The following is a 24,099-nucleotide window of genomic DNA, read 5'->3' as shown; positions in this document are numbered from 1 at the left end:
GTACAGAAACTAAGCTATTACGTGTTGTGCCTTTCTCCAGAATCTGAAGAAGAATGCTGCATCTACTCGACCATCATTGTACAGTGACCCCCCCCCCCCCCCACCTACGATGGCCCCGACATACGATAATTTCAACATGCGATGGCCTCTCAGAGGCAGCATCAACATACAATGCTTTTGTATGTCGGGGCCATCGCATAAACGGCTATCCGGCAGCGCAGACTGCTTCAGCTGCCACCGGATAGCCGTTTACGGTGCCCCGTGTGCTCCGCTGACGATCACTTACCTGTCCTCGGGGCTCCGGCGCGTCCTCTTCGGGATCCCCTGCATCATCGTCATCACGTCGCTGCGCACGCCGTCCCGTCATCCAATAGGAGTGACGTGCGTAGCGACGTGATGGCGGCGACGGAGAGTGCGGATGCAGGGGAAGCAGAGGCCTTGCCGGAGCGTCGGGGACGCGGCGACAGCGATGGACGGCGACATCCCGGGCAGCGGTGACGAGCGGTGACGGTCCGGAGCGGCGGGGACAGGTGAGTACAACTTCGTCTGACAGTGGTCTTCCACCTGCGGACCTCCAGATGTTGCAAAACTACAGCACCCAGCATGCCCGGACAGCCGTTGGCTGTCCGGGCATGCTGGGTGTTGTAGTTTTGCAACATCTGGAGGTCTGCAGGTTGTAGACCACTGTCCTATTGTGGTGTCCCAGTACAGGTACATTGTGTCAAGGTATTGTAGGCCCTGTCAGATTGAGACCTCCAGTGTCCTGGGGGCTCCCCTGCATTTCTAATGTGTATTTGCACTGTTATAACTTAATAATTAGTTATTAGGTATCTGTAGCTTTAAGTATGTTACCTAGCAACCTCATGCCTAGTCAGGGTATGTGAGAGTGGAGGACTGAGGGCTAGACTAAACTTTTGTGTAAGGTATTATTTTATTGCTTGTATGTAACTTTATTGTTAATCCCAAAGGAGAGACAGACAACTCTATGGTCCACAGCTGCCTGGCCAATGGGCTTTAGTTTAGCCTTCCCTCATAAGGGGTGGCATTTCCTCTGTCGTTCAGAGGTGCAGTTCAGGAGGGTTCAGAGTTCAGGTGTGGAGTGGAGTGGAGATCAGGAGAGAAGCTGAGTTCAGAGTGAAGAAACAGCAACTCATTTCAGTTCAGAGTACAGAGTGGAGAAATATCCAGCCTTTACTTCAGCCTTGATCAGAGAATTCCTAAAGGACAATTCATTATCTTCCGGCGAAAAGCCACAAATCTACCGACACTTCAGTAAGTGACTTTAATCTCAGGCCTAATATAGCGCAGACCTAAAACTCCTAGTCCGGCCGTAAGAGCCAAGTATATATGCAATACCGAGTCCAGGCACTGCAAGCTGTGTGGTTCTCTAGAGACTGTCTGTCTGTTAACCCTTTGGGAGACTTTGGTTGAGCGCTGTGGAGATTGTACCACCTATCTTCAAGTTAGTAAAGCCTCCGATAAACTGCAACCTAGTGTGGAGTCAATTCTTTCCTTGCTAGCCTGTGGGGAGACGGAGTTCCCCGGGCCTGTAGTACCCCGGGAGATACCAAGACTACAGTGGCGTTACGTGACATTAAGGGTTAATACCACTCGACCCTGGGTTAATACCCCCAAGAACCAAGTGATAACCCCCAAGCGTAGCGGTGGCTGCGGACCTCACCCGTGGCCACCACACTATACTTTACATTGCACGGATCCCTCAACATACAATGGTTTCAACAAACGATGGTCCGTTTGGAACGGATTACCATTGTATGTTGAGGGACCACTGTATAGTTTGCAATAACTAAGGACTGTGTAGGACATTGCCTTTCTAGTTTTCCTCTAGTCCTCAGTAGTTCCCCGGAGCTGCAATCAGATTCCTGTTGGTTGCTAGTAGAATCAGTCAACATCCTGTCAACAAACATTACATCCTGGGACACCACAAAAGGGAGATTTATCAAAACCTGTCCAGAGGAAAAGTTGCTGAGTTGCCCATAGCAACCAATCAGATCGCTTCTTTCATTTTTGAAAAGGCCTCTGAGAAATGAAAGCAGCGATCTGATTGGTTGCTATGGGCAACTCAGCAACTTTTCCTCTACACAGGTTTTGATAAATCTCCCCCCTGCAAGCGTTTCTGGTCTTAAACATATCAGTCGGATAGTGTTCCGTGATTTATATGACTAGACATGGATGAGCTACTTGATATTGTGGTGAGCCAGGGGGGTGCGATGTGAGGTGTAGGGCCAGATGGTGTTGCCAAGGGGTAGATGGTGTTAACTAGTGATGAGTGGCATTGGCCATATTCGAATTTGTGATATTTTGCGGATATATAGACGAATATTCGTCCTGTATTCGCAAATTTTGCGAATTCGTTATATTCGCATATTCGAGGAAGAAAACAGTGAGGCAACTTTACTATTGGTTGCTAGGGATGTTGTTGATAACCTCTGACAAGTGTATTTGCTTCATTCTAATTGGCCCACAAGTGAAAAGAAGGAATGTGAGAATGTTCACACATGCGAATATGCGCATATGCGGAAAATAGTGAATATTTGTAATTTCACAATATTTGCCAATTCGTGAATTTGCGATATTCGCAATAAAAATTCCAAAATGCAAATATTCGCGCCCAACTCTAGTGTTAACCCCTTAGTGTTCGTGACGCCAGGGCATGGTTTACCTATGTAACCACCCAATGGTAATCCCGTTTCTCCTAGGTTAGGCAGGGGTAAATAATAGTCCAAGGCCAGGTTAAGGTTAACGGTAGCTTTACTGAAGTTGAACAAGTATGACAGTCTTTACAGGGTAGTGAGGTTCCCAGAGAGGTGATCAATGACACGAGGGACCTCGCAGCTTGCTGGGACTTGCAGTGACTTGACAGACTCTAGAACAGCCACGCTGACTATAACTGACTTGACTTGACTGAAGATAGTGACAGCAGACAGAGATGACTTGATTTACAGATCTGTGGCCGCAGTTTAGGCTTGAGGCCTCCAGATGTGCTGGACACTGATCCTGAGACGTCTGGACTTGACCTCAGCAGAAAGTGAAACACGAGAGACATTGTAGTACCTCCCCCTCTTATAAAGGGGGGCTGAGCAAGGAGCCCATAGGCTAACTGCGGGTCACCTGGTCACCGGGTGCTCTCTGGGTAACAAAACACATGACCTGCACATGTGACAACCCTTATCATGTGACTAGCAATCATGTAACCATATGAAAGGTCCTTTACCCTTAGTATATAACTTATACACATTATGGGGGAACACTGCAGGAGAGCCCTGAGGTCATACAGGGACTCAACCAGACAGGACTGTAGGAGCATATCCCGTACTGGAACATCACAATATTTTTTCCATGGTTTTCAGCGAGGACAGAAATGCAGAAGATAATATAAAAACATAATGCGGACCTGTGAAAAAGGTTCTGGACAAGAATGATGTATAAGGCGCGATGTCACTAGAGGTTATAATAAAGTAAGTAAAGCTTCACAAGGTTCCTTAACTTTATGTCTCGATAATATTTAAGTTAACATTGTAAAATGATGCTCAATGGTAAATTGACACTTAAGATGTCTAGGGGCGGAGTACCCCTTTATCCCCTATCCAAAGGATAGAAGATAAGATGTCTGATCGCGGGGGTCCCGCCGCTGGGGACCCCTATGATCTCAGCTGCGGGACCCCAGATATCTAATGCACGGAACAAACTTAAAAGCAGGCGATGGGAGTCGGAGACTCGTGACGTCGCGGCCATGCCCCCCCTCAATGCACGTCTATGGGAGGGGGCGTGACGTCACGAGACTCCGGCGCTGCACCCGACACTCTAAACGAACGCCGGGTTTCAGCAGAGAGATTAAGGGGGTCCCCAGCCCCGGGAACGCCGCGATCAGACATCTTATCCCATATAAGATGTCTAGGGAAGGAGTACCCCTTATCCAGGGGAAAAAAAACTTATATATATATAAAAAATCAACTGGCTCCAGAAAGTTAAACAGATTTGTAAATTACTTCTATTAAAAAATCTTAATCCTTTCAGTACTTATGAGCTTCTGAAGTTAAGGTTGTTCTTTTCTGTCTAAGTGCTCTCTGATGACACGTGTCTCGGGAACCGCCCAGTTTAGAAGCAAACCCCCATAGCAAACCTCTTCTAAACTGGGCGTTTCCTGAGACACGTGTCACCAGAGAGCACTTAGACAGAAAAGAACAACCTTAACTTCCGAAGCTCATAAGTACTGAAAGGATTAAGGTTTTTTAATAGAAGTCATTTACAAATCTGTTTAACTTTCTGGAGCCAGTTGAGAGATATTATATATATATATATATATATATATATATATATATATGACAAAGAATAAGTCAGCCAGCACTTTAGTTGATACCAAACCACTATATGGACCTGGCCTACAGGTGCACGCTACTAGGCTAGATATACAGCAACAGAAGAATGCAGCAGCACACTGCCAGCACAAGGATATAGGTGCAACATGAATATGCAGTTAAAACATGGAGAGCTATACAGCTATGGTGTAATAGATGCAAATGTGAAACTATGAAATAGTGAGGCACTTAGCTCGCAAATTTGTCTCCGCCGGCGGTCAAATAGCTTGGACCGTCCCACCGCGATAAGGTGGCCTCCTGGGACGGACCCTACACTGTGAATATGCCTCTGTGTGAACAGTTCAGTAAGCATGGCAGGATCTGGAACATCCAAGCCACCTTATATACACACCTGATAGAGGCATATTCACACAGAGGCATATTCACAGTGTAGGGTCCGTCCCAGGAGGCTACCTTATCGCGGTGGGACGGTCCAAGCTATTTGACCGCCGGCGGAGACAAATTTGCGAGCTAAGTGCCTCACTATTTCATAGTTTCACATTTGCATCTATTACACCATAGCTGTATAGCTCTCCATGTTTTAACTGCATATTCATGTTGCACCTATATCCTTGTGCTGGCAGTGTGCTGCTGCATTCTTCTGTTGATAGATAGATATATATATATATATATATATATATATATATATATATATATATAATCTATCTATCAACAGAAGAATGCAGCAGCACACTGCCAGCACAAGGATATAGGTGCAACATGAATATGCAGTTAAAACATGGAGAGCTATACAGCTATGGTGTAATAGATGCAAATGTGAAACTATGAAATAGTGAGGCACTTAGCTCGCAAATTTGTCTCCGCCGGCGGTCAAATAGCTTGGACCGTCCCACCGCGATAAGGTAGCCTCCTGGGACGGACCCTACACTGTGAATATGCCTCTGTGTGAACAGTTCAGTAAGCATGGCAGGATCTGGAACATCCAAGCCACCTTATATACACACCTGATAGAGGCATATTCACACAGAGGCATATTCAACAAGAAATCAATGTTTGCCTTAAAGGGGTTATCCAGGAAAATATATATATATATATATAAATATATATATATAAATATATATATATAAATATATATATATATATAAATATATATATATAAATATATATATATATAAATATATATATATAAATATATATATATAAATATATATATATAAATATATATATATAAATATATATAAATATATATATATAAATATATATATATAAATATATATATATAAATATATATATATATAAATATATATATATATATATATATATATATATATATATATATATATATATATATATATATATATATATATATATATATATATATTTCCTGGATAACCCCTTTAAGGCAAACATTGATTTCTTGTTGAATAAGGGATTAACATCCTTCTGTGAACCGACTAATATTCTGTCCTTTGCAATTCTCTGTCCAGGGCTCCCTGAAAAAAAAAAAGAGATCAATATATTAGTATTTTTTTAATATAATTTGGCAACTGAAGATAAATCTCAATATAAGGATCCTCATACTAGATAAGCATAGACTAGTCAGGCATAGCCTTGATGTAGTTCACCATATTCTTATGATCTTCTAAGTCACGACTTTGAGGTTTTATTCTGAGATTGTTCAATACTGTGAAATGACTGTATTAAAGGAGTACTCCGCTGAAAAACATATTTTTTTAAATTAACTCATGCCAGAAAGTTAAACAGATTTGCAAATTACTTCTATTTAAAAATCTTAATCCTTCCAGTACTTATTAGCTGCTGTATGCTCCAGAGGAAGTTGTGTTGTTGTTTTCTGTCTGACCACAGTGCTCTCTGCTGACACCTCTGTCCATGTCAGGAACTGTCCAGAGTAGGAGAGGTTTCCTATGGGGATTTGCTCCTACTCTGGACAGATCCTAAAATGGACAGAGGTGTCAGCAGAGAGCACTGTGGTCAGACAGAAAGGAAATTTAAAAAGAAAAGAGCATACAGCAGCTGATAAGTACTGGAAGGATTCAGATTTTTAAATAGAAGTCATTTACACATGTGTATAACTTTCTGGCACCAGTTGATTTAAAATAAATCGTTTTCCACCAGAGTACCCCTTTAACCCCTTAACGACGCAGGACGTATATTTACATCCTGCGCCGGCTCCCGCGATATGAAGCGGGATCGCGCCGCGATCCCGCATCATATCGCGTGGGTCCCGGCGCTAATCAACGGCCGGGACCCGCGGCTAATACCACACATCGCCGATCGCGGCGATGTGCGGTATTAACCCTTTAGAAGCGGCGGTCAAAGCTGACCGCCGCTTCTAAAGTGAAAGTGAAAGTGACCCGGCTGCTCAGTCGGGCTGTTCGGGACCGCCGCGGTGAAATCGCGGCGTCCCGAACAGCTGATCGGACACCGGGAGGGCTCTTACCTGCCTCCCCGGTGTCCGATCGACGAATGACTGCTCCGTGCCTGAGATCCAGGCAGGAGCAGTCAAGCGCCGATAATGCTGATCACAGGCGTGTTAATGCACGCCAGTGATCAGCATTAGAGATCAGTGTGTGCAGTGTTATAGGTCCCTATGGGACCTATAACACTGCAAAAAAAATGTTAAAAAAAAAAGTGTTAATAAAGGTCATTTAACCCCTTCCCTAATAAAAGTTTGAATCACCCCCCTTTTCCCATAAAAAAAATAAAACAGTGTAAAAAAAATAAAAAATAAACATATGTGGTATCGCCGCGTGCGTAAATGTCCGAACTATAAAAATATATCATTAATTAAGCCGTACGGTCAATGGCGTACGCGCAAAAAAATTCCAAAGTCCAAAAAAGCGTATTTTGGTCACTTTTTATATCATTAAAAAATGAATAAAAAGTGATCAAAAAGTCCGATCAAAACAAAAATCATACCGATAAAAACTTCAGATCACGGCGCAAAAAATGATCCCTCATACCGCCCCATACATGGAAAAATAAAAAATTTATAGGGGTCAGAAGATGACATTTTTAAACGTATAAATTTTCCTGCATGTAGTTATGATTTTTTCCAGAAGTGCGACAAAATCAAACCTATATAAGTAGGGTATCATTTTAACCGTATGGACCTACAGAATAATGATAAGGTGTAATTTTTACCGAAATATGCACTGCGTAGAAACGAAAGCCCCCAAAAGTTACAAAATGGCGTTTTTTTTTCGATTTTGTCGCACAATGATTTTTTTTTTCCGTTTCGCCGTGCATTTTTTGGTAAAATGACTAATGTCACTGCAAAGTAGAATTGGCGACGCAAAAAATAAGCCATAATATGGATTTTTAGGTGGAAAATTGAAAGGGTTATGATTTTTAAAAGGTAAGGAGGAAAAAACGAAAGTGCAAAAACGGAAAAACCCTGAGTCCTTAAGGGGTTAAATTATCATATGCCCCAATTTCACACCAACAAAAAGTTGGAAACATGTAAAGTTATTGGGGGAGATTTATCAAAACCTGTGCAGAGGAAGAGTGGTGCAGTTGCCCATAGCAACCAATCAGATTGCTTCTTTCATTTTCCACAGGCCTCTAAAGAGGCCTGTGGAAAATGAAAGAAGCAATCTGATTGGTTGCTATGGGCAACTGCACCACTCTTCCTCTGCACAGGTTTTGATAAATCTCCCCCATTATGATTAATCCTAACAAGGAAAACCTTCACCAGTTCTGTCCTGTAGGAAATGTTCCCCATCAGACACTATGGGGGGGGGGGGGTTTATCAAAGGATTTAGACTGTTTTTCCCATCCAAAAAATGTCGCACAGAAAGTCGCAGTCTAAATACGTGCGGCTTTTTCGTGACTTTTTCTTTAGAAGACTTTTCGTACATGATGCATTCTAGGCTATGTTAGATGGAAAAATGCATTGCTGCTGAATTTATCAATTGCGACTTTTCGGCGTAAATTCCCATTGGGCAAAAATACGGTGAAATGTCAGACCCTGTTGGAGCAGGTTTAAATACAGTCTAAACCGTAGATCCCAAAGTCCGTGCGCAGAATTTATCAAGAGCCGCGCGACTTTTGATAAATTAGGCGCACAAGAGACCGGCCTAACCCTCTGAAGTTTGGTCTATATTAATGCGGGAAATGGACAGCTTTGATAAATCTCCCCCTATACCGGTAGCCATGGTAGGACCCTCAATTAAAGGGGGGAGATTGGGATAAATAGACTAAATAGATATACTGCCACCAGGAGCTAAATGAAGTGGTGAGTTTTGCCTCGGCACCGTATTTCATACTGTGCCTTGGTAATTAGTCCCCAAAGTAAGAGTCCCTAGGACTGTCGGGGTTCGCTTTCCTCATTTAACCCCTAGTCACCCCTTAGTCACTTAATATTTGTAAATATTATCTATCTAAATAAATGTATACGGTATTACTCACTGTTTTAGCGTCGCAGGACCTGCGGGTCGTGTGACCGGGTTGCAGAACTCTATGGTTTTTGCCTTGTGGCTTAGGCCTGCGCTAGAGACGGATAGTTCTTACAATTCCCTGCTATCTCCGCAAGATCTCCGGACCTAATCCAACCCCTAAATCCGGCAGATCTATGCAAATACGATCCTCCTAATCTAAAGAGAACTTTCCGGACCTAAGCATCTGTCAATCACTGCTGTGCTGTTTGTAAAGACTATGTTATCTGGACTGTTACCGTTACTGCATATACAGAAAATCTTCAGTAAAGATTCCTGCAAGTTTTATGTTCATCACTGCTGTGGACAATCTATTTATTTTGCACTCGCCTATCGCTCTTGGGAAGGGTGGCGATAGGCCCAGCATCACTACAGAGTCTTAACCTTCACCCTGGCGTCACGAGTGACAAGGGTTAACAGCGCCCTTTATCATATAGAAGCACAACACCCCTACTGCCCATATATATATATATATATATATATATAATATATATATATATATATATATATATATATATATATTATATACACATGCATAGCCTGCACCCTTCAGCAACTATTTTCAAGTGCTGCCCTGCTTCTGGAAGTATATATATATATATGTAAACCTATGTATTAGTGTATGCATTTTCTGGTAGCCACATTGACACCCTGAGTGGACACTGATTTATGTGGTTATGCTTATTCCTTAATGTCTCTCTTATTATGTGTGTGTGGGGGGGAGGTGTTAAAAGTTATGTTTTATACAGTCTTGCTGCTGGGACCTCCCGCGATCTCCGTGCAGCAGGCGGCTAAACAGTATGTTTAGAATGGTGGGTTCCCGCGTCGGGAGTCTTGACGTCACGCCACGCCTTTCTTCGTGGCGTCATGCCAAATCCCCTCCATTCATGACTATGGGAGGGGGCGTGACTGACGTCACGCCCCCTCCCATAGACATGAATGGAAGGGGGGTTGCGTGACGTCATGCCCCCTCCCATAGACATGAATGGAAGGGGGGGTAGCGTGACGTCATGCCCCCTCCCATAGACATGAATGGAAGGGGGGTAGCGTGACATCATGCCCCCTCCCATAGACATGAATGGAAGGGGGGTAGCGTGACGTCACAACCCCTGGCAGTGGAAATCAGCGTTATAAACATACTGCATGGAGATTGCAGGGGTCCCAGCGGCAGGACCCCCGTGATAGCGGATAAGAAGTCTAGGAGCGGAGTACCCCTTTAAGGAAGAACTCTAACAAAAATTGGTACTATGTGCTATGCCTACTGTTTGGATTGAGTTTGGATCTGCCTGCCTACTTTGCTCCTACAATGGGATCTTTATTTGCCCAAGACGCCGTCCCCCCCCCCCCCCCCCAATAGCATAATTTTAATTTGTGGTTATTCCTGTAGAATGCCCTTTTAACCATTAATAATAAGTCAAGGAGATTCAGTACGTACCAGGCATCAAGTCCCTTTGGATCCTGCACGATTCTCGTAACACATTTCAGGTCATCAGCCAGGTTTTCATCCAATAAATCTAAAACAGAGGGACGTAGTGGAGTAAGCCCTTCTATTAATTTCTCACGTATAAAGTATATGACCTGTCTATAGAAATCTAAACCTAAACAATTTGATAGGAAATGTGATTGTACAATCATCTGGTATGTGGGTCCTAAGAGGCCACATAGATAGAGAAGAGGAGGAGGTCTCATCCAAAAATCAAACTAGACCTCCAATATGGTGCCCTGTTCTACCAGTTTTCTTTCCCTAACAAAAAACGTTCTGTGATCATTTTGTCATTTACGCTCCCACATGTTTGGGCCCCACCACCTTACAGCAAATGTAGATATAGCGTAGAAACTCCTCCAAACCCAGCAGAGTCAAACAGGCGCTTGAGACCAGGATAAAATCTTAATTTTTCTTTATTCCCACAATGCAACGCGTTTCGGAGAAGTTCCGCTTCATCAGGCATGATGCCTGATGAAGCAGAACTTCCGCAAAACACGTTGCATTGTGGGAATAAAGAAAAATTTCGATTTTTATCCTGGTCTCAAGCGCCTGTTTGACTCTGCTGGGTTTGGAGGAGTTTCTACGCTATATCTACATTTGCATGAGTTGGAGCGACCCCATTATATTATATTACACCTTCATCCATGGTTGTAATTTGAAGGAGTACAACTATATCTGGTAAGCGCATATTCACATGTTACGTTACCATTGTATCCTGAGATATCACACTACGGAGCGCATCATGTTGTTCTTTTATGTTATAGCAAAGGTGACTGGAACAGCCAGGGGTCTTGTCTTGCCCCATAGGTGTGTATATGGTGTTTACACTCCTAGTTTGTAAGGTCTTATCTATCTTTTTATTGCAAAATCCATATATAAATCGAATAAGTTTTATCTTCATGTTACGTCTGTTGTTTCCATTAAATGTCTTTATGAGCTCATGTTACATTTTATCAGGGCCAGTTCTGCCTATAGGATAAGTAGAAAGCCTAGAGTGCCCTCTTGATGGGGCTGCCGCTCTGTCAGCTGCAATAAAGTTAGCCAGCATCCAAAGCACCCGCCCAACTGAAGCACCCGCCCAACTGAAGCACCCGCTCAACTGAAGCACCCACCCAACTGAAGAACCTGCCCATCAAGCAAAACCCCACCATGCTACTACCCCCACCCCACCCTACTATAATAATCAGCATTTTTCAGCCTGCTGGAGGAGTGCAGCGACACCTCCGAGGTAGACGGGGGTGATCACAAAGGTCAGGTCCATCCGTCCAACATGAGGCAAAAGTCATTTAATTTATTTTTATTTTTTACATAGAATGGGCCAGAAATTGGTTGCGTTTAAAGGAGATATGCAGTAAAAAAAAAAAATCTTCTTTCCTTTCCCTGTGCCCGGGATGTAAAAAGACAAAAAAAAGAAAAAACTTTAACTCACCTTCCTATGTTCCCCCGTTGCGGAGATATCTGGTCCCGTTTCTCCCCAGCTGCAGGTCTTCTGGCTTCTTAGGCTCGGAATGTCACAGAGCTGTCAGCGTATCGCCGGCCGCAGCTATGTCCACCTCGACCGGTGATAGGCGGAGCCCACTGTCATGTACCGCCAGAGCTCCTTACATGACAGTGCGCTCAGCCTATAATCGGCCGAGGTGGGACATCGCTGCTGTCGGCCATACGCTGACGGCTCTGTGACGTTCCGAGCCTAAGAAGTCAGAAGACCTGTCGCTGTGGAGGAAGGGGACCCGATATCTCCGCAACGGGGGAACGTAGGAAGGTGAGTTAACGTTTGTTTTTTTTTTTTTTTGTTTTTTTTTTTTTTGTTTTTTGCAGCCCGGGCACAGGGAAAGATTTTTTTTTACTGCATATCTCCTTTAAAGCATATAACCTACAAAATATTGGTCTAAACAATAATGCACATACAAAAAATGATAGGTCTTATCCCGCTGCATGATACGTCCGTGTGAGGTACTGAGCCCTGGCACCAGGAACAAAACCGATTCCGGGGCTCAATATGTCGCACTGCTGCTCAGCCAATCACTGACCGATGCGGCACACAGACCGCAGCCATCGATTAGCTGAGCTGCACCCTGACACTTTGATCCCCGGCACCAGGATTGCAGCAGAGGCCGCAGCACTCATACTGGAGGCATCGGGGGAGTGGAGGGAGGTAAGTATAGGTCTTTTTGTTAATGCTGGCAGCCTGGACAAGATTTTGGAAAGAATAGTTACCCATTTAATAGCCATTAGTCTTTCATCACACGTTTTACCACAAAAGAAAAAAAAAGTCATTTGTGGGGTAAAAAAAAAAACAACAAAACACAAATTTTTGGGGCTTACGTTTCTAAGCAATGCACATATTATTCTGTAGGATATATAGGATTTAGTGGGAATGCTGCGAGCTGCAGTTAGTTGCTAACTAACTACAACTCCCAGCATGCCCTGAGACAGCCTATGGCTCTACATCTGCCCCAAACAAAAACTACAACTCTCAGCATGTTACACTATATAAAAGTAGGGTATAGGTTATGGTGCGACATGCTGGGAGTTGTAATCTTGGGTCCGCTGCAGAGCCATAAGCTGTGTCAAGGAATGCTGGAAGTTGCAGTTACTAACTACAATGCCCAGCATGCCCTAATATAGTCTATAGATGCAATATAGAAAAAAGAAACGGAAAAGAAAGTGCAACTATGTGCTCTTACTCCTATAGGGAGTGTATTCTGCGGTGCAATAGGTAACACTCACCTTTATGTGTTGTACTATGAGCACAACACCATCATGTGCTTGAAGCCAGACAATAGGGCTAGAGTAAATGGAGTGCAGCCGGCATCAAGTCCCGTCCGTCTGACGGTCGAGGGATATACAAGTGAAGATGCTGTGGACACAGCTTGAAAGTTGATGCTTGCAGGCGCTCTTCCAGTCAGGGGTTAATAAAATGAAAAAAAAAAATTTATTTCTATGAAGGTTCAACACGTTTCAAGGGGGCAGGACCCCCCTTCCTCAGGAGTGGACCTACCCCTTAAATCTTTTTATTTATTTATTTTATTTTATTTTTTTTATTGGTCCATTTTCGGTTAATTTCGTTAACCCCTGACAGGAAGAGCGCCGACAAGCATCGCCTTTTAAGCTGTGTCCACAGCATCTTCACTTCTAATATAGCCTATGGCCTATAATTCACTTTGGGGGGGGGTATTTATCAAAGGATTTATGTGGGGTTTTTTTTCACGTAACTTTGGCGCAATACTTTGGCACAGTGTCTTTTTGCGCCAAAGTTTGGCGCATCTTCTTCACTATCATTTTTTACAACTTTCTCAAAATCACACGGTCCTGTGTGTGATTTCAACTTTAGTCAGTAATTCATCATTTGCGCCAATCGATCTTTGGCGCAAATCCCGTTTTTTCTTTTGCCAAGAAATTTTGCACATGGAAAAACACACTTAGGAATGTCAGAAAATGTCAAAATACGTAAAAGTACATTAAAAACAAATTTTTTTGTGAAAGCAGCGACGCTTCCAGGGCTGCTCAATACCATCCTGCGACATAGTTGTCTCTGAGGAACCTTCACCCTCCGTTGAGCCAGCAATTGGACATGGCCGCACAGGGTCAGGAAAGGTAAAGCACTAAAGCAGTGGTCTCCAACCTGCGGACCTCCAGATGTTGCAAAACTACAACTCCCAGCATGCCCGGACAGCCAACGGCTGTCCGGGCATGCTGGGAATTGTAGTTTTGCAACATCTGGAGGTCCGCAGGTTGAAGACCACTGCACTAAAGTATCAAAAAAAAAAAAAAAAAATACCCAAGTTGAAAATAAAATCCATTTCACATGGTAGCTATTAACCCCACAAAAGAAAATAACTCACGTCGCTTGCTGATATACTGCAGGAGGGACTGCGAAATGGCGTAAAATATGCGTCCTCTGTGGTGGTAAGTTCTGTGTAAGGGTGCGTTCCCACATGGCGTATTTGCTGCGTATTTGGTGCTGCGTATTTCCCTACCCATTGACTTCAACAGGGAAAATAAAATACGCAGCAGCAAATACGCAGCAAATACGCCGTGTGGGAACGTACCCTTAAAGGCACTGATTTCAACATTTAAGCCAAAATCACTAACAACTTGCACCAAATGATAAATTTGGTGCATGTCCACGAAAACTAAAGTGAAAAAAATAGAAAAGGGTAAAACGAAACGGTCAACAGGCAAAATTGATAAATACCCCCCCTTTATACCTAACCATAGCCTGACACTGTATGGCCATGCATGAGCAAGCTTAGGATGTCGCATGTGTATGTACGGGAGTAGTAGGTTTACATTTGGCCAAAGGCTCAGACGAGATGTCAACCAACCCAACTTATCAAAATTTAGGACTGGAAGGGATAGAAGGTGTTCAGCAAAATGTACTTTTTACCTTACCTCTACATGGCATTCCGCATAGATTTTTGCGGCCAGGAGTTTTACCATCGTCGCACCAATATTTACTGTTGATCTGGAATGCGCCATACTCAGTAGGACTTCTGTTGAATTTCGTATCATAGTTACTAGCGTACCAAGCTAGGCACACATCTACGGGAGGAAAAAGGACATTGGGGGTTATTTATCATTGTGTTCTTGTGCTTTTTTGTGATTGTGATTTTTTTTTTAATTTTTTTATTTTTTTTTTGCTTAGTTCTAAAATCCGTTTTTTTAACTTTTGGTGTTGCTAGACCATTTATTGAAGTGACGAATGCAGTGGTCATGAATCTATAAATTTATTAACTGTTTTTTTTTTTTGTGCCAATTTTGCCGCAACTGATGCAAAAAAAATGCAAATCTGGACCACCTCCCAATCAGGTCTAAAAAAGATTACTACTCCTGTCTTTTTGCCCAAAAAATAAAAATGATCAGCTGGATTGAAAGAGAGGGAGAGAGAGAGAGAGAAAGAAGAACAAGGTAGAGAAAAAGAATGTTTAAAGGGGTACTCCGGTGGAAAAACTATTTTTTTTTTCTTTTTTAAATCAACTGGTGCCAGAAAGTTAAACATATTTGTAAATTACTTCTATTAAAAAATCTTAATCCTTCCTGTATTTATTAGCTGCTGAATACTACAGAGGAAATTATTTTCTTTTTGGAATGCTCTCTGATGACATCACGAACACACTGCTCTCTGCTGACGTTATTATAATAATAATAAGTCTTTATTTATTGTTGTCCTTAGTGGGATTTGAACCCAAGGCCCAGCACTGTAAGGCAGCAGTGCTAACCACTGAGCCACCATACTGCCCTTAGCATACATCTGCTGTGCACGGTTGCTAATATGGACAGAGATGTCAGCAGAGAGTACTGTGGTCGTGATGTCATCAGTGTTCCAAAAAGAAAGGAATTTCCTCTGTAGCATTCAGCAGCTAATAAGTACTGGAAGGATTAAGATTTTTTAATAGAAGTAATTTACAAATATGTTTAACTTTCTGGCACCAGTTGATTTAAAAAAGAAAAAAAAAATAGTTTTTCCACCAGAGTACCCCTTTAACCTCTTAAGGACATAGGACGTTCTCTAACATCCCCGCTACCTGGGCTTTAATGCCCAAGGACGTTAGAGAACGTCCTGTTGTATTTCTGGTCTCTGCTGCTCGCCGGGCAGAGATCGTATTCGGATGCCTGCTGAAATCCTTCAGCAGGCATCCAGGGCAAACACCGAGGGGGGCCATGTAGGCCAAATCGTAAGGGGAAATCGCCCTTGCGATCTGCGGCGATACCGGCCTGATCGGGTCTCTGGGACCCGACCGCCCGGTAATTTGCATGATCCTGGCTGTCACAGACAGCCAGGACCATGCTGAAGGCTAGGAGCAAGGTGGCAAGCCGGCCACCTCCTCCTATACCCTGCAATCCGTCGGTTAACTAACTGACCAATCGCAAGGGGGGGGGGCGGTTACTTTCTCCCGTCCTGCCCGGCCTCTGGAAGTCCGGAGAGGACGGGAGGAAGACCGGAGGATGCGACGGGGGACGGGGGAGTGCTGGGGACCGGCCCCGGTACTTACCTCGTCCCTGAAGACCCGGATCCCGGCGATGAAGACGGCTGCAGCGGCGACAGGTGAGTTCCTCTTCAGCCGTGGTCGGGCACTTTACAGCAATGCACGTCGCCGTAAAGCGACATGCATTGCTGTAATGGGACCCTGTATACTACAACTCCCAGCATGCCCAGCCAGCCCTTGGCGTCTCGGCAAGCTGGGATTTGCAGTTTTGCAACATCTGGAGGTCCACAGTTTGGAGACCACTGTGCCCTTCCAGATGTTGCTGGGAGTTGTAGTTTTACTGGGAGTTGTAGTTCTGCAACATCTGGAAGGGCACAGATTGGGAACCACTGTATTAGTGGTCTGCAAACTGTAGTCCTCCAGATGTTGCAAAACTACAACTCCAAGCATGCTGGGAGTTGTAGTTCGGCAACATCTGGCTCTAAAGATGTTGCCGAACTACTACTTCCAGCATGCCTGAGAATGTTTGGGAGTTGTGGTTTTGCAACAACTGGAGGCACACTGGTTGGGAAACATTGTGTGTTTCCCAACCCGTGTGCCTCCAGCTGTTGCAAAACTATAACTACCAGCATGCACTGATAAACTGTGCATGCTGGGAGTTGTAGTTTTGCAACAGCTGGAGGTTCCCCCCCCCCCCCCCCCTGTGAATGTACAGGGTACATTCACATGGGCAGGGGGCTTACAGTGAGTATCAGGCTGCAAGTTTGCGATGCAGCAAATTTTGCGCGGCAAAACACTAAAAACACTACACGACACTAACACAAAATAAAATAAAAACTAAAAAAACACTGCATATACACATACCCCTACACAACCCCCCTCCCCTCCCAATAAAAATGAAAAACGTCCGGTACGCCACTGTTTCCAAAATGGAGCCTCCAGCTGTTGCAAAACAACAACTCCCAGTATTGCCGGACAGGCGTTGACTGTCCAAGCATGCTGGGAGTTTTGCAACAGCTGGAGGCACCGTGTTTGGGAATCACTGGCGTAGAATACCCCTATGTCCACCCCTATGCAAATCCCTAATTCAGGCCTCAAATGCGCATGGCGCTCTCACTTTGGAGCCCTGTCGTATTTCAAGGCAACAGTTTTGGGACACATATGGGGTATCGCCGTACTCGGGAGAAATTGCCTAACAAATTTTGGGGGGCTTTTTCTCCTTTAACCCCTTATGAAAAGGTGAAGTTGGGGTCTACAACAGCATGTTAGTGTAAAAAAAGAACTATACTGTTCATTTTGACAAGAGGTAAAAGGGGGAAAAAATCCCCCCAAAATTTGTAATGCAACTTCTCCCGACTACGGAGATACCCCATATGTGGGCGCAAAGTGCTCTGGGGGTGCACAACAAGGCCCAGAAGGGAGAGTGCACCATGTACATTTGAGGTGATTTGCACAGGGGTGGCTGATTGTTACAGCGGTTTTGACAAACGCAAAAAAACACGTGACCCCATTTTGGAAACTACACCCCTCACGGAATGTAATGAGGAGTGCAGTGAGAATTTACACCCCACTGGTGTCTGACAGATCTTTGGAACAGTGGGCTGTGCAAATTAAAAATGTTGTACAGCCCACTGTTCCAAAGATCTGATAGACACCAGTGGGGGGTAAATGCTCACTGTACACCTTGTTACGTTCCTCAAGGGGTCTAGTTTCCAAAATGGTATGCCATGTTGGGGTTATTTTGCTGTCCTGGCACCATAGGGGCTTCCTAAATGCAACATGCCCCCCCGAGCAAAATTTGCTCTCCAAAAGCCAAATATGACTCCTTCTCTTCTCTTCTCCTTCTCTACAGCCCACTGTTCCAAAGATCTGATAGACACCAGTGGGGGGTAAATGCTCACTTTACCCCTTGTTATGTTCCCCAAGGGGTCTAGTTTCCAAAATGGTATGCCATGCAACATGCCCCCCAAAAACCATTTCAGAAAAACGTACTCTCCAAAATCCCCTTGTCGCTCCTTCCCTTCTGAGCCCTCTACTGCACCCGCCGAACAATTTACATAGACATATGAGGTATGTGCTTACTCTAGAGAAATTGGGCTACAAATATAAGTATACATTTTCTCCTTCTACCCCTTGTAAAAATTTAAAAATTGGGTCTACAAGAACATGCGAGTGTAAAAAATGAAGATTTTGAATTTTCTCCTTCACTTTGCTGCTATTCCTGTGAAACACCTAAAGGGTTAAAACGCTGACTTAATGTCATTTTGAATACTTTGGGGGGGTGCAGTTTTTATAATGGGGTCATTTATGGGGTATTTCTAATATGAAGACCCTTCAAATCCACTTTAAACCTGAACTGGTCCCTGAAAAATAGTGAGTTTGAAAAGATTGGAAAATTGCTGCTGAACTTTGAAGCCCTCTGGTGTCTTCCAAAAGTAAAAACTCATCAATTTTATGATGCAAACATAAAGTAGACATATTGTATATGTGAATAAAAAAAATTTTTTATTTGGAATATCCATTTTCCTTACAAGCAGAGAGCTTCAAAGTTAGAAATCAAATTTTGGAATTTTTCACTGAGAAACTATGCAAGTATCGACAAAATTTTACCAATAACATAAAGTAGAATATGTCACAAAAAACAATCTCGGAATCAGAATGATAACTAAAAGCATTCCAGAGTCATTAATGTTTAAAGTGACAGTGGTCAGATGTTCAAAAAACACTCCGGTCCTAAGGTGTAAAATGGCCTGGTCCTTAAGGGGTTAAAGGGGTACTCTGCCCCTGATCACAGGGGTCCCGCCGCTGGGGACCCCACGATCTTGGCTGCTGAACCCCAGACATCTGGTGCACGTAGCGAACTTCGCACCATGCCAGATGACTGGCGATGCGGGGTGGAGGCTCGTGATGTCACGGCCACACCCGCTCGTGCCATCACGCCCCCTTCAATAGACTTGCATGGAGGGGGCTTGGCCATGATGTCACGAGTCTCCCGAGCTGCACCCGATGCTCCAAACGAATGCGGGGTGCAGCAGGGAGATCACGGGGATCCCCAGCAGCGGGACACCCACGACCAGACATCTTATCCCCTATCCTTTGGATAGGGGATAAGATGTCTAGAGGCGGAGTGCCCCTTTAAAGACATAAAAAAAAGTTTAAAAAAAATGTAAAACGTGCAAAGGAAAAGTAAAGCAGTTGTCCATATGAAATAATCAGATATAATTTTTTAAGGTACAAAAAAAAGGAATGGTAAAGATGTAAGAAACAATAAGATTGTTAACAATGGCCGGCATCTCACAATTTCATGTGCCCAAGTTTGGAAAAAAATCCAACAAAGTAATGATTAAAATTAAATTAAAAAATTAAATTAAAAAAAGGTGAAAGGTAAAAAATAAAAAAAATGAAAATTACCTGTTCAACTAACACCTCTGTCTCTCAATCACTAAAGTTTTTAGTTTTTTTTTCTGTCCTGCGGCACGGTAAACCACTACTCAAATGTGAGGGAGACTCTCTTTGCACAACTTCTTTTAGGGTGCGTTCACCCCGTTTCAGTTCCGTACTTGCAGGCTGTAAACGGATAAATGGTTTTAACCCCTCCCTGACTGAGGACGTATCGGCACGTCCTGGGTCCTCTCCCTTTCTATAACGCGGGGCCATGGCGTGGCCCCACGTCATAGCAGGTCGGGCGCGGCACCTAGAAATGGCCGCTTCTAAAGTGAAAGCTAATCTGTGCCGGTTAGCTCAGTGGGCTGTTCGGGACCGCCACGGCGAAATCGCGGTGTCCCGAACAGGTGGAGGATACGAGGAGGGTGCCTTACCTTCCTCCTCCATGTCCGATCGCAGAATGACTGCTCAGTGCCTGAGATCCAGGCATGAGCACTCAAGCGGCAGAATCATCGATCAATGTTATCCTATGGGATAACAATGATCAATGTAAAAGATCAGTGTGTGAAGTGTTATAGTTTCCTATGGGAGCTATAGCATTGCAAAAAAAGTGAAGAAGAAAAGTTAATAAAGATCATTTAACCCCTTCCCTAATAAAAGTTTGAATCACCCCCCTTTTCCCATAAAAAAAAAAGCGTAAATAAAAATAAACATATGTGGTATCGCCGTGTGCAGAAATGTCGGAATGATAAAAATATATTGTTAATTATACCGCTCGGTCAATGGCGTACGCGCAACAAAAATTCTGAAATCCAAAATAGCGTATTTTTGGTCACTTTTTATATCATGAAAAAATTAATAAAAAGCAATCACAAAGTCCTATCAATACAAAAATGGTACTGATAAAAACTTCAGATCACGGATCAAAAAATGAGTCCTCATACCGCCCCGTACGCAAAAAAATAAAAAAGTTATAGGGGTCAGAAAATTACAATTTTAAACATATAAATTTTCCTGCATGTAGTTATGATTTTTTCCAGAAGTCCGACAAAATCAAACCTATATAAGTAGGTTATCATTTTAACCGTATGGACCTACAGAATAAAGATAAGGTGACATTTTTACAGAAAAATGTACTGCGTAGAAACGGAAGCCCACAAAAGTTACAAAATGGTGTTTTTTTCTTCAATTTTGTCGCACAATGATTTTTTTTTCCATTTCGCTGTAGATTTTTGGGTAAAATGACTGACGTCATTACAAAGTAGAATTGGTGGCACGAAAAATAAGCCATCATATGGATTTTTAGGTGCATAATTCAAAGAGTTATGACTTTTTAAAGGTAAGGAGGAAAAAACAAAAGTCAAAAACCAAAAAACCCCGGGTCATGAAGGAGTTAAAAAAAAATCCCATTCAAGTCAATGGGATTTTTTTTACAATCCGTTTACATCCGTTTTTACCTGTCTGCCCTCATTTCCGTATTTTTGGCAACAGAAAAAACGGCACATGCAGTATTTTTTCTGCCGTCAAAAAAAAAAAAAAAGGAAGAAAAAACAGATACAGTAAATTTAACATTGAACTCTATGGAAAATGGATGAGCCTTTAATGTCATCCATTTGCATCAGTTTTTTTCAATCCATTTTTTTATCCGTTTTTACTTCTGAGCATGCTTAGAACAAAAAAAAAAAAAATGTTTTTTTGTTCATTAACCGAATGGATCCAAACGGAAAACATCCGTTAGACATTAATTTGCCTTAAAGGGAACCAATCATCAGATTTTACCCTCTATAACGCTTGGTAAAGCGTTATATAGGGTAAAATCTTTATTTTCACCATTCCCGGGGGACGCTCCTGCCCCCAGGGATGGTGAACATATGAAGTTATAAACTAGTCACCGCCGCCGCCGTAAGTAGTCACCTGGGCGGGGAGCTCTTCTCATCTACTCCCGTTCTTCGGCCAGGAGCGACGCCCCCTCCGCTTGATTGATGGGCCGCGTCATCGCTCTGCTCCGTCTGCTCAGTGAGTGGAACAATGACGCGGCCCATTAATCAAGCGGAGGGGGCGTCGCTGACGGCCGAAGAACGGGAGTAGATGAGAAGAGCTCCCCGCCCAGGTGACTACTTACGGCGGCGGCGGTGATTAGTTTATAACTTCATATCTTCACCATCCCTGGGGGCAGGAGCATCCCCCGGGAATGGCGAAAATAAAGATTTTACCCTATATAACACTTTGCCAAGCGTTATATAGGGTAAAATCTGATGATTGGTTCCCTTTAAAATTAAAACTAAAACAAATAAAGCCAAACACACAGACAAACAAGCTCCTCAGAAGAAGGGTAAACATGATCTGAAAGCGACGGTAGAAAACTATCTGGGAGTGGATGTGCGGATCTGCGCAAAATTTATCATGGCCACTGTGACAGTTTGATAAATTTTGTGCAACAGCGCCAAAAAAAATGCATCCAGACAAACAACAAAAGTGATCTAGCCAAGACCATTATTGATAAATAACACCCACTGTTACTAAGCAGATTTACAGATAAAACATTAAAGGGGTACTCCACTGGAAAACATGTTTTGTTTTTTTTTTTATCAACTGGTGCCATAAAGCTAAACAGATTTGTAAATAACTTCTATTAAAAAATTGTAATCCTTCCAGTACTTATCAGCTGCTGTATAATACACAGGAAGTTCTTTTCTTTTTGAATTTCTTTTCAGTCTGACCACAGTGCTCTCTGCTGACACCTCTGTCGATGTCAGGAACTGTCCAGAGTAGGAGCACATCCCCATAGCAAACCTCTCCTGCTTTGGACAGTTTCTGACATGGACAGAGGTGTCAGCAGAGAGCACTGTGGTCAGACAGAAGAGAAATTCAAAAAGAAAAGAACTTTCTGTGTATTATACCGCAGCTAATAAGTACTGGAAGGATTAAGATTTTTTAACAGAAGTAATTTACAAATCTGTTTAACTTTTTGTCACCAGTTCATTTAAAGTGTACCTGTCATGAACAAAAACTTTTTATATATTGTACACTGAGGACAAGCGGGGCTCTGCGCACTGAGGACAAGCAGGGCTCTGCGCACTGAGGACAAGCGGGGCTCTGCGCACTGAGGACAAGCGGGGCTCTGCGCGCTGAGGACAAGCGGGGCTCTGCGCGCTGAGGACAAGCGGGGCTCTGCGCGCTGAGGACAAGCGGGGCTCTGCGCGCTGAGGACAAGCGGGGCTCTGCGCGCTGAGGACAAGCGGGGCTCTGCGCGCTGAGGACAAGCGGGGCTCTGCGCGCTGAGGACAAGCGGGGCTCTGTGCACTGAGGACAAGCGGGGCTCTGTGCACTGAGGACAAGCGGGGCTCTGTGCACTGAGGACAAGCGGGGCTCTGTGCACTGAGGACAAGCGGGGCACTGTGCACTGAAGACAAGCAGGGCTATGTGCACTGAGGACAAGCAGAGCTCCGCTTGTCCACCCTCACTTCCTGTATTTGGACTCCTCATAGAGACACACAGGCAATAACTGCAGGGATAGCACTTTTTTACCCAAAAATATATAATTTTTTTTAACCAATGTATATTGCAAATATACATATAACGGTATGATCTACATTGAGTAAAAAGTTTTTGTTGATGACAGGTACACTTAAAAATGTTTTCCAGTGGAGTACCCCTTTAAAGAAAATCTATCTAATAGACATTAAAGCAGTAAAGTTCTTTAACACTTACAGTCCTCCTCGCTGTATTCCTTATAGCCGGCAATACCACTGCTCCTTACTGCTTGCAGGATCCTGCATTGATTTGATGCCCAGCTGCTAGTGACAATGGCGGACAGTACGAGGACAATGAGGATCTTCATCTTAAGTGTTGTGAGGATGGGCGGAACATTCTTCTTTTATAGACAAAGGTTCATGGTTTTGGTGATGTCACCTCAGCTCTTTACCATATCAGGAATATAATGTGTTCCAAAAATATATCCACCCAGTGCATCGGGAACTGGAATTATAAGAGACATGAAGTACATTAAGTAACTCCTCCGCAGCTAAAAGTCATATAAATAATTACTGGTATTACACATGTAGTAATCTGGGTGGAGAATAGAATTGTTCTTCCTGTACCAATGGGACCGGGGATCCCCGTAGTTATCACTTATGGCCGTCTTACCATTAATATGAACAAGTCTCAGCAACATGTCCTTGTTCCCCTCCCTTGGCATGGTATATTTATGGTCTTTGAGTACCGTATTTTTCGCCGTATAAGACGCACTTTTTCTTCCCCAAAACTGGGGGGTTGGAAAAGTTGGTGTGTCTTATACGGCAAATACACATTAAAACCCTGTCCTATCGCGGTGGTCCCTGCGGCCATCAACGGGCAGGACCCGCGGCTAATACAGGACATCACCGATCACGGTGATGCCCTGTATTAACCCTTCGAACGCTGCGATCAAAGCTGACCGCCGCGTCTGAAGCGAAAGTGACACTAACCCGGCTGCTCAGTCGGGCTGTTCGGGACCGCCGCGG

General features: G+C 43.6%; 1 protein-coding gene across 1 annotated transcript; it reads right to left on the bottom strand.

Moving 5' to 3' along the window:
* Positions 1-5,723: 5,723 nt before the first annotated feature.
* LOC130296794 (lysozyme C-1-like) lies at positions 5,724-23,575 on the bottom strand. The gene is made up of 4 exons (XM_056548735.1): positions 23,309-23,575; positions 14,679-14,828; positions 10,233-10,311; positions 5,724-5,833 (listed from the first exon to the last, which is right to left on the bottom strand). The coding sequence occupies exons 1-4, from the start codon at positions 23,436-23,438 to the stop codon at positions 5,773-5,775; spliced, it is 420 nt and encodes a 139-aa protein (XP_056404710.1). The 5' UTR covers positions 23,439-23,575; the 3' UTR covers positions 5,724-5,772.
* Positions 23,576-24,099: the final 524 nt, after the last annotated feature.

The sequence above is a fragment of the Hyla sarda genome, chromosome 12 (genome assembly GCF_029499605.1).
Source record: "Hyla sarda isolate aHylSar1 chromosome 12, aHylSar1.hap1, whole genome shotgun sequence".
NCBI lineage: Eukaryota > Metazoa > Chordata > Amphibia > Anura > Hylidae > Hyla > Hyla sarda.
This window is presented reverse-complemented; position numbering and strand designations above follow the sequence as displayed.

Bases quoted from the DNA above. Each gene is read 5' to 3' on its own strand.
- LOC130296794 (XM_056548735.1), bottom strand. From the start codon at position 23,438: ATGAAGATCCTCATTGTCCTCGTACTGTCCGCCATTGTCACTAGCAGC. The intron at 10,312-14,678 runs GTAAGGTAAAAA...CCTCTGTTTTAG, and splicing joins ATGCGGAATGCCATGTAGAG to ATTTATTGGATGAAAACCTG. The intron at 5,834-10,232 runs GTACGTACTGAA...TTTTTTTTTCAG, and splicing joins CCAAAGGGACTTGATGCCTG to GGAGCCCTGGACAGAGAATT.